General features: G+C 59.5%; 2 protein-coding genes across 2 annotated transcripts; both read right to left on the reverse strand.

Annotated features, from left to right (window-relative positions):
* Positions 1 to 2,009: 2,009 nt before the first annotated feature.
* Positions 2,010 to 4,001, reverse strand: LOC109317490 (RING finger protein 225-like). The gene is made up of 2 exons (XM_019546198.1): positions 3,723 to 4,001; positions 2,010 to 3,280 (listed from the first exon to the last, which is right to left on the reverse strand). Exon 2 carries the CDS (start codon positions 3,110 to 3,112, stop codon positions 2,339 to 2,341), a length of 774 nt encoding a protein of 257 aa, XP_019401743.1. The 5' UTR covers positions 3,113 to 3,280; positions 3,723 to 4,001; the 3' UTR covers positions 2,010 to 2,338.
* Positions 4,002 to 7,551: 3,550 nt separating this feature from the next.
* Positions 7,552 to 10,856, reverse strand: RPS5 (ribosomal protein S5). The gene is made up of 6 exons (XM_019546454.1): positions 10,762 to 10,856; positions 10,568 to 10,673; positions 9,857 to 10,066; positions 9,442 to 9,570; positions 9,214 to 9,312; positions 7,552 to 7,661 (listed from the first exon to the last, which is right to left on the reverse strand). The coding sequence occupies exons 2-6, from the start codon at positions 10,670 to 10,672 to the stop codon at positions 7,593 to 7,595; spliced, it is 612 nt and encodes a 203-aa protein (XP_019401999.1). The 5' UTR covers position 10,673; positions 10,762 to 10,856; the 3' UTR covers positions 7,552 to 7,592.
* Positions 10,857 to 10,891: the final 35 nt, after the last annotated feature.

A 10,891-nucleotide genomic window follows, 5' to 3' on the forward strand; every position in this document is an offset into this window, starting at 1 on the left:
CAAATCCACCAGGGGTGAGCGCATCGTGCACGACGAGGTCCATGCATTTACACGCAGGTATACACACATGCATAGACACCCAAACAACCACCTTGCTGTGCAGCCCCCACACATACAGCATCAAGGCAACTGCCCCTTGCACACACACAGCTGCCACAGCCACATACAGGAAGAATAGTGTCCTGCTCCTACCCCATACAGATGCTGCATGGACAATGTTACACATGAAGTCAACACAGCATGTACCTACTGCACGTACTGCATCTCATGCACACATGCTGACAGGGCTGGCCCACAATTTTGGGGGGCCCCCGATTCATCAAAAAATCAAAATTGCAGTATAAACTCACTGAAATCAAATAGTTGGGGCTGGGATGTGTGCACATGGGCTGCACTGCGGGGGGCATGGTGGGGGCAGCATGTGCTGGGGGTGCCTGGGTTCCCTCCCCAGGGCCAGAGCCAGAGCTGGGGCCCAGGTGGGAGTGGAGCCGGGAACTCCTCCCTTGCTTGGCCAGGAAGGGGCTCCCTGCCTGCATCAAGCCCTTTAAAATGCTGCAGGTGGCGGGGGACGAGTGGGGCACAGCCCCTTGTTTGCAGGCCCCCTGCGGCTGCAGGTTCTGCAGGATAGGACAGGCCGGCCCTGCTTGCCGAGCACACAAGGTGCTGCTACAACCCTGAGTTGAGAGGGAGTATATAGGAGACATGAGCTCCTGTTTTGGTGTTTGCCTCAGATTCCTCCCTACAGCCAACTGTCCTGTTGTCTGTCTGTCCAGTCACCCACTACCACATCCAGCCTTCTTGCCATTCCTGTCTGTCTATATAGCCCCAAGCACCCCTGTCCTCTCCTTGTGTTCCTCCATGGTCACAACATGACCAGTCCACCCATTCATCCATCCCTCCCCATCACACTGAAGCCACAAGTTTTTGTGGAGGCAAACCACTGCAACACAGGCCTCCAGATGGCTGGGATGGGGGGAAGCTTATGCAGCATCCACCATCACTGCCCCCCAAAAGTCAGATTGCACAGCCTCCTCCCCATCCCCAAACCAGGCATGTGGAGGCTGAGGGCTGGGGCTGGCTCTGGGCTGCTCTCAGGTCAGGCTGGTACTTCCAGTAGGGGCAGGCAGTGCTGTGGCTAGGGGGGATGTGGGGACAGGGATGTTCCATATCATCCCTTGCCACACAGCACTGCCTGCCCCTGCTGGAGATACCATGGCTGCCCAGATGGACTGTGTGCCTAAGAGTGGGAGCAGATGCCAGGGTCCCCACTGCAGGAACCAGGGGCCTGCAGCTGTGGGGTGACAAAAGCCTCTGCACAACACAGTCTGAGCCAACCTCCTCTGTACCACCCTCCCCACTGCACCAAGTACAGGGGAGGGAACCCAAGAGTCCTGGATCTCAACCCCCTGCTCCAACTCATCAGACCCCGCTCCCTTCCCAGAGCTGGGGACTGAACCCAGGGGTCCTGCACATCCCTGGGCCCATGTGCCAGCCCCAGCCTTCCCTTCCTAGCCACCTCCCTAAGACCGAAGTGTGCACAGGCTCTGGCCAGCATTAGCAGGCTGAGCTCTGGGGCTGTGCTGAGGTGAGCTCGGCGCTAGGGCTACCAGAGCCTCCCATACCAGACACGGCTGCTCCTACTGGGCCAGCCAGCTCGGCGGACCTCTTCTTCCTGGGATGGGGGGGATCTTACACAGGCCCCAGGCTGAGCCCCCCCCATCACAGCTCTTGCGATAGGCGAGGGAGAGGGGGTGAGAGGGGCTGACAGAGCAGGTCAGACCAGTGGGACTGGGAGCCTGGTCTCTGGGATCTAGCCCCAGATCTGGCAGGGACATGGGGTCCAGGGTATATGGGAAGGATGATCTGAGAGCCAGGACTCCTGGCTTCTATCCCTAGATCTGGGAAGCGAGCAGGAGACCTGGGCACCAGAAGTGCCCCCCACTAGTCCCTGCTCCGCTCTCAGGGTCGTTCTTTTCCCCTTGGGTAGTTCAAGGCCTGTCAGAACATCATCGACACGCAAAACACAAGTCATTTAATGAAGGGGGAAGCAGAGGAACAGGAGAAGAGGGGTCACATGTATGTTCCCAGGAGATGGGGTCTGAGGGGGCTGGTGCAGGGGGTGCTCTCCCCCGCTCCCCCCAAGTCAGTTCTCTGGCAGTGATCAGGGATGTCACAGTCACAGACTCACAGTCATGTCCAGGTCCTGGCAGCTGCTCCTCTTGTCAGGCATCAGCCCAGGCAGGGCAGGGACAGGGCAGTCCAGGGGCTGGTGCTAGTGGCAGTGCTTGGGCACAGCAGGGAAGTGGCCTTCAGCCCAGCCCAGCCCAGCCCACGGGCATCAGTGCCTGGTGGGGGGGGCTAAGGTGTGGTTGGTGTGTGTGCTGTTGATCATGGGCCCTGAGGACAGCGGCCAGGTGAAGTTGCTGAACCCTGGGCGCGGCACTGCCATGTTGTACACACCTGGCAGCCAGAAGAAGATGTAAACGCTGCAGGCTATGAGCCCCACTGTCACCACTATGGCCACGACTATGGCCACGCAGAAGGGCCAGCTGGTGATGCTCAGCCTCCGCAGGCTACGGCCCGTGACCCGGGGCTCCGGACGCCCTACATCCACACTCAGGCTGATGGTGTTAAGGGTGCTGCTTGGCTTGGGCAGTGCCGGTGCCCGGCCCCAGGCCCAGCCCTGGTTGCTGCCTCCATTCCCCCCTAGCATGTAGAGCAGTCCCTTGCGGCGGCTGAAGTGGACAGAGCCCTTGGGGGCACCAGGCAGGGGGGGCAGCTGCTCCAGCAGGTCGCAGCGGGTGGGCAGGCCGGGCAGCCCTTTGCGACGGGGTAGGTGTGTGAGCTCCCGGCACATGGGGCAGCTCACAGCATTGACCTCCTCGGAGGAGACGTTGATGCGTGCCAGGCACTCCAGGCAGAAGGCATGCCCACAGCCCAGGGCCTTGGGCACCTTGAACAGCCGGTCGTAGGGCGTGAAGCAGATGATGCAGTCCAGGGGTGTCTCCTCCTTCTGTTGTTCCTCCTCAGCCCCTCCAGCCCCCTGCAAGTCAGGCCATTGCTGCTCCTGGTCCTCTGGCGCCTGCATGGCACCTGGCCGCTCCTCTGCCATGCCCAGGGCTGTCTCCTTCACGTCGGGCAGAAATGGGACTTGTGGGGTGGAGGCACCACACACACTACAGTCTGGGAGGGTGCAGGCAGTGTGGGATAGCAGGTGCCTCCCAGTGCCCTCTCCCCCAGCTCCTGCTGGGCCAGGCCTGCACCAGCGTATCTGGAGAAGCTAGAGAGAAAGGACAATATTTACCCAGCAGTGATAAGGAGCCTTAAGGAGCCTGGCGTCACCGTCCCAGCTGGGAGACGCCCCCAGCACCCCAGATTGTATGGGGTGGGGGTTGGGGCTATCAGCCATTGCCTGGTTCCTCTAGAGTCACCCCAATACAGCCCCATCAGCTGTGCACGCAGCATCGGCATGGAGCGATCGGCTGCCCACGCTCCCCACCAGAAGGACGGGGAAAGAGAGAGCACGTCCCCACAGCACCTCGCTGCACCTCGCTGCTTGAGCCCACACCCAAGCCTGGCCTCTGCTCCCCGCGCCCAGGACCCCAGGCCTAGGCTGCCCCCTTCACAGCTCTGCCAGTGGCCCTCACCCCTGCCCCACTGCCCCTGCTCTCCCAGCCTGGGGCTCCCCTGCCTCAGCAAAGTCCCGGGCCCATCAGTCTCACCTGCTTGCTGGCTGTGGTCCGCGGGCTCTGGGAGGGCACAGAGCTGGGCCACTGGCTCTCCGTGTGTCCCCAGCCCTGGGTCCCTTCCCCTTGCCTTTGGCTCTCCCCAGAGCACTGGGGAAGCTGCGTCCCGTGCGCCGGCTGTGCTCCACCTGGCACCAGGTGCAGCCGGTCCTGCCACTCCCCAGCCCTGGAATCCGTCCCCTGCAGAGAACGTTTCCTTTCGTCACGCCTGCAGCTCCAGCCTCCTCGTGTGGGCCTGGGCAGGCTGCAGGGACAAGCCGGTGCCACTGCATTCCCTGCCTGAAGCCACGGTGCCAGGAATGCGACTAGCAGCTCGCTCCACCAGCATTAACCCTTTGCCCCTTTCAGTGAACACCCCCTACTGCACTCCCCCAGCCCACGCTGCAGCACGGTGCCCTCTAGCACGGCTCTGAGGCATCCGTGCCAGCACTGACTGCCAGGACTACACCCTGCACCCTGGTCCCTTGCTACCACATTGGGCCTGGCACTGACCCACAGGGAGTGCTGCCCCTAGGGACCCCTCACCCCACTCTACAACACAGTGCTCCCTACTGGCATACTGGGGTTGCTGCCTCCCTGCCTTGGGTGGGAGTAGGCCCCAGGGCCCACACTGACTGTGGGGGAAGAGCTGCCCCCCTCCAGGAGGACAGGAGAGGACAGCCGTAACCATAGCACAACTAGGTGTGGGCAACCCTCCAGGAGAAGGGCACCCCAGGGTGGGGTGGGACAGGGGAGAAATGGGCTGGGGAGCAATGCTGGGGCAGGCAGCTGTTCTTCAGGGGTGGGGAGATAGGAAGCAGGAGTGGGCCAGGATCCTGGATGCCATGTCAAGGCCAGGAGGTTGGATCCACAGTCTGGCCCATGGGAGCATGGAGACTGAGGCCCTGGCTCTGTCAACTTAATCCTCCAGAGATGAGGGGTGGGGGTGATGGGCACAGGGCTCAGGGCCAGGCCCAGCCTGGAGGACTGTATGGAGGGCACCAGGATTGGACTGGCCTACTCTGCAGCCATGGTTCAGCATCCCTGCCCCAACCAGCAATTCTGCTTCTGCTGGACTGGTCCATCCAGCTGGACCAGCACCTCGCCTCCCCCAGGGCGGGGGGCAGGTTGTGCTCTCCCATCTGCACACACAGCACCTGCTGCCAGAATCGGAGCAGACAGAGCCTGGGCCCCACTGTTATCCTGAGGGTCCCCCGACGTCCAGACCAGGCCAGTCAGCCCTATGCTCTGTGGCCAAGAGCCTGCACCCCCAGGACAGAGGTCAGAATCCAGCCCAAATCCCCCTGCAGTCAGGGGAGGACTCCAGATTTAGCCCTGAAGAAACCAAGACCAGAAGCTGGCTTCCATCCCACTGCACCTGGCAGATAGCTCCGAACTGGCCAAGATCAGGATTCAGTGCAATCAGGAGGCAACTCTGGGGAGACTCCTTGCAAGCCCTGCTCTCTTCCTGGGCCACACAGCTACACCCAGCTCAAGGGGATATTTCACTGAGCTGGTTTTGCGCCCAGCCCAAGCTTCAGCTCACACCTCACACCAGGGCTGGCTGAAGCAGGCAGGTTCCAGTTCCATCTCCTATTCCCCCGCTGCAGTCGCTGCGCATTGGCATCATGCCACGAGAACATGGGCCCTGCCTGACGCAAGATGTTTCCTACACTGAGGCTGCCTCTGGCCCATCACTACTGACCCACTTCACATGGCCCACCCTGTGCCCTCTGCACATGCAGGTACTTGAATGAGAACTAGGGGGAAAGTGGAAGATGGGCAAGCCTGCCCATCCAGCCAGCAGATGCAGCTTTGCTCCTCCTCAAGCCCCTGCCTCCCCCAGAGCTCACTAATGGGCCTGTAACAAGGGGAAGGGTGTCAACATGGGGTTAGCAAGCCAGGCCTGTAGCCGCAGGCAGCTTCCACGGGGTGTTTAGCGTAGCCAGATGGGGGTCATGCTGTGAAACTGGCTTGGTTTGGTAACAATCCTTTCCAAGACTCATCCCAGGGACTGGAAGTGGAGTATCTCCCCCCGAAGGCAGAGGCACACCAACTACAACTAGATATTATGGGTGCAGACGGAAGTTGTAAGTAATGCTGTAAATTTAATCACTTTACACAAAGCACTTAAATTTAGCGTTATCAAAACCAAACAGATAAGTGGCTCCTGCACACAGGAACTCATGCCTTCATGCAATGACAGAGTCCAGGTGGCAAGGGGCACTGCCGCCTGTATTGTAAGCCAGCCAGGGTCTCAGAAGCCCCTGGCTGGCTGTCATAGGTGTTGGGCAGAGTCTGGTGGCTTGAGCCCCAACCCCATGAAAGCAGGCGCTGGGGACCCTCACCCACCCAGGACATTTTTGCTGCGGGGAGGGGCTACTGGGCAGACAGGGTGGAGCCAGCTGTGACAGATAGGGAACAAAGGCCTTCACCTGCCATCAGCCCTTGCCGTGAGGGCTCAACTATGGCAGAAAGTGGACAACGGACCTGGGCGGTGGGGCAGGTGGCAGGGGAAGTGGTTAGGGGCTGGGATGTCTCACAATCAAGGGATCCTTTTCACAAAGGAGGGATGATTGCTGGAAGCCCCTTCCAGGGTTTGAGTTCATGGGGATGCCCTGGCCTTTGAGCCTCCCACCCAGCCCAACTGTTGAAGGAGCCACTGGCTCTGGCTGCTTTCAAACCTGGAGAGGCACTCCTTGCAAGTTGCAGCACCCATCCCAGCTGGTGCACTGACAGCCAGCAGCACTGGGCTGTGGATAGGACCTGAGGCCCACCACCATGAGGTCTGTGCCTGACATGCCCCAGGTACCAGTTAGGGGGCCAAGTACAGGCCCCGCAGCAGGCTGGGATCCCACAGGGCAAATGTTGCTTCCTGGCAGTATGCTGGCCAGGGCAGGTGCTGAAACTCATATGGATTAGCATTGGGGTATCTGAGCTCCTGGCCTTGATCAGCTACTTCCTGGACCCTAGCCCATGGAGCTACACCCGCATCCTGATTACCCACTGCTATTATAGCACCTCAAGGCAGGAGTGGAGTTGGGGCATGACCCCCCCCCCCCCCCCAGAAAAAAATCCCAGTGTCCCATGCCACTGGGGGGAGCACATGTGTGCCCTTCATTTCCGCTCCTATTCCTCAAGGCACACCCCCCCTACATAAAATGGGAATGTGCACCAGCTCAAGTAAGCTGCTTCCCAGTATACTTGCTCTGTCCCTCATTCCACAGCTGCGCAAGGACTCTGCCTCCTCCCTGTGATAGAGATGGGGCATGGCAAGCAACCCCTATAGGGAAGCACAAAGCAATTCCAAATCACTTTTAAGCAGAGTGCCTTAATCTGCTACCTGATTAGATGAGGTCGACTTTTTCCCCATATCAGCCATTTTTGAAGCAGTTTGCAGCCATGCACTGGTTTGGTCATGGTTTTAGGGCACTTTCAGGTACCAGATAAGGTGCAAACAAAAGTGACGATGTTTGCCTGATGTAGCAAGTCCTGGCATGAACACTTATGGCCATCCTATTTCATAGCAAGAGGCACTGCCCCCAGTTGGAGCAACGGGAGTTTAAGCATGAACAGAGACAGCACCTCAATACTATAGCATAGGGTTCATCACCTCCAGCCAATGGCAGCAGGCACCCAGCAGCTCCAACCCAGCTAGCTCCTTGCAGTTAGAGGGAGCAGCAGCACACTGCCCTAACCCCCTTTTAGCACTCTGCTGCCATCTCATCTCCAGTATGAAGAGCAGCAATATAGCACCAAGGCCAGCCCCACATGATCCTGTATGGAGGCAATAGAAAGCTGGCAACTCAGAGAATAGAGACAGGGCTTGTAAATGGAACCAACTTTATTGAAGTGACTGCAGCATCTCTAACGGTTGGACTTCGCCACACGTTCCAATTCATCTTTCTTCTTGATAGCATATGAGTTAGAGGAGCCCTGGGAGGCAGATAGAGAGAGTGAAACCCTGACCTGTCCAGCCCCACCAGAAGTATTCTGCACACCAGCCCCATGACCTCCCACTAGGCAAAACACTGCTCCACACAGGTCTTGCAAATGGACCCCAGAGCCTTACATGGGTTCTCAACCAAAGCACCAGTTAGCTCAAGGGTCGACAATTATTTCAGGCAGAGGGCCACTTACTGAGTTTTGGCAAGCTATCAAGGGCCACATGACAGGCAGCCAGGGGTAGATGAAAATTAATTTTCTAATTTTTTTAAAGGGGCCCATGGGCCAGACAGAATAGCCTGGTGAGCTGTATCCAGCCCATGGGCCGCATTTTGACCACCTCTGAGTTAACTGAAGTGACAGCTCTGGGGGCCAACCCAAGCCAGAGAGGGAGCTGGCAGCTGCAATGAGCTGAGCATTGGTCATACCACAGCTACCACTACCCAATCCTGCAAGATAACTCAAGGGGCCAGCATCCCTCCTGTAGACCTTCACTGTACACAACAGGGATTAAGCTCCAGGATAAGGCCATAGTAGAAACAAATTAAATGCGAATTCAGGCCTTGTGCACATGCACCCACCCTGTTACCCCAGTCCAATTAGTGTTAGAGCCCCATTCCTCAGCCCAGCATGGAGCAAAGCAGCCTAACCTGCCTGCCTACCTGTCACTGGAGACGGGCAATTAACTGTCCCAGCACAGAGCACCTACCCAAGCCAGCTGTACTTACTGGAGTTGTACCATAGCCCAGTACTGGCCCAGGTCTTATGGAAAGCCAATATCCAGAATGGTAGGCATGACCAAGGGATACTGACAGCTGTGCCTGGGCCCCAAAGCAACACTAGCCTCTACATCTGGCTCAGGTACTCCCAGTGCAAGATGAGGGATAGGGCCAATGCTGGGAGCGCAGAGAGCAGGGTGTGCTCAGGCAGCCAGTGCAGGACATGCCACCACCATTGCCCAGGCAGCCAGTGACATTTTGGACAGGGAGGCGAAAAAGAGATCCCAACCCCAGCTGGGCTACAAGGGCTGGGAGCAGGGTGAGGAGAGGGGTCTTGTGTGGACTTATCAGTCAGTCAGTCTCAAAGCTACATCAGAGGCAAGTAAAGCAAAGCTTTTACCAGAGGCCAGCCATTTCTAACTTTAGTCACAATCCCATGTGGGGTAACAGGCCTCATGGTACCCTACTCTGCTCCCAGTAAAAAGACACCCTTGAGTGCTTCAGAGTACCTGGCCCTCTGCCTCCACTTGCTCCATGGAAATGGGGCAACAGAGCCGGGTTTCATTTAAAGGGAAGCTGTCTTAGTTTAAGTTGCTGGACAGGAGTGGGGTGACTGAAGCCTGGTGAAGTCCCACCTGCTTACAAACAACAGTTACTGTGTGGATTGGGTCACCCCAACCTAAGCCACCACAAAAGAAAGCTGGGGAAGCAGCTGCATTAAGCAGCAGAGCTGACTGTCACAGCCAGTTCCCCTCACACAGGTCAGACACCCCCAGCACCGAGCAGAGAAGAGAACTCAGCCTGGCCCAAAGGGGGGCTCCTACCTTGGCAGCATTGATGAGCTCATCAGCCAGGCACTCAGCAATGGTCTTGATGTTGCGGAAGGCGGCTTCACGAGCCCCAGTGCACAGCAGCCAGATGGCCTGGGGAGAGGCAGAAACAGGAATCAGCTCCAGAAGCAGTGGGGGTGGGATACCCACCACACCCTGCAGGAAGCTCAATGTCCAGTCCAGCTCCACTGTGTGCACGTACTGGGAGGCAGCGCAGCATACCTGGTTGACCCGGCGCAGGGGGGACACATCCACAGCCTGTCTCCTGACAGTACCAGCACGGCCAATACGGGTCGAGTCCTCCCTGGGGCCACTATTGATGATAGCGTTCACCAAGACCTGCAGAGGGTTCTGCCGAAAAAAGTACAGGATGGGTCAGAAGGAAAGAGTCTCTGGGCCACCCTGGTAAAGAGGTCCTAAACCAAGCCAATGGCCTGACCACAAAAACTCACCATTTCCAGGGCCCAGCCATCCCACCCATGTACTTTCTCTATGCAGCCTACTGCCATAACCACTTCCAACAGAGCATCCCCCACCCCACGGCACCCAGCCCCCCACAGCCCCAAGGGACACCCCTGTACCCCAGGGCCCACAGGCTGCCCTCCCTCCCATCTCCTCTCTCCAGGGCCGCCCTCACCTCGCCCGTGAGCAGGTGGATGATCTCGAAGGCGTGCTTGACGATGCGCACGGTCATCAGCTTCTTGCCATTGTTGCGCCCGTGCATCATCATGGAGTTGGTGAGCCTTTCCACGATGGGGCACTGGGCCTTGCGGAAGCGCTTGGCTGCATACCGCCCGGCGCTGTGGGGCAGGTACTTGGCATACTTCTCCTTCACTGCAATGTAGTCCTACAGCAGGACACGCAGTGGCGTGAGGAGGCAAGGACCAGGGCTACCCTCCCACCCCACCTGGTGAGGGGGTAGGGCAGCAGCTCCCCCAGATTTCAGCAGCCTCCCAGGGTGGAGCTGCCGCCCCTCATGAACGTGCTAGGGCTGCGCCCACCGAGTAAGGGGTTGGTGGTCATCCCTCAGACTCGGCAATGCACGCTCCAGCACCACAGGAAGGAGAAGGGTGCAGTGTGCCCTTCCAGCAGAGACCCCCAGCCCTTCCTCAGGGCCAGCTGGGGAGGGCCTGGCCCCGCAGCGTGCAGCAGCCTCCCAGGTCCGGGCCGCGGCTGCACGGGCACAGCGAGAGCCACTAGGAGCCCCTGCCCTGCCATGGGGATGCCCGCGGCCCGGCCTCCTCCTGCAGCCCGGCCCTGGGGCGAGGGGCAGGGCCCCCAACCCGCGCCCGGGCAGCCCTGCTAGCGCTCAGGAGGGGGAGGTGAACCGGGCCGGGGCAGGCCGCACCTGCAGGGAGATGTCGCTGATCTGCACGTCGTCCGTGCTCCACTTGCCGAACAGCTTGATATCGGGGGTCTCGGCCACGGCGGGGGCACTCTCCCAGTCCGTCATGCTGCGGGGACAGGTCAGGTCAGGTCAGGTCAGGTCAGGCCCGGCCCGCGGCTCCCACTCCCAGTCCCAGTCCCCCACCCCGCGCTCACATGGCGGCTCCCGCGTCTCCGGCAGCGGAAAAGGCCGCGCGCGGGGTCGCCCCGGCTCTTATCCAGGGGCGCCGCTTCCGGGGCCGGGCTGCGCAGGCGCGCTGGAGGGGTTCGGGGCCGGGACCGGGAC

Source organism: Crocodylus porosus, unplaced genomic scaffold, assembly GCF_001723895.1.
Source record: "Crocodylus porosus isolate Cpor-Errol unplaced genomic scaffold, CroPor_comp1, whole genome shotgun sequence".
In the NCBI taxonomy this organism is placed as follows: Eukaryota; Metazoa; Chordata; order Crocodylia; family Crocodylidae; genus Crocodylus; species Crocodylus porosus.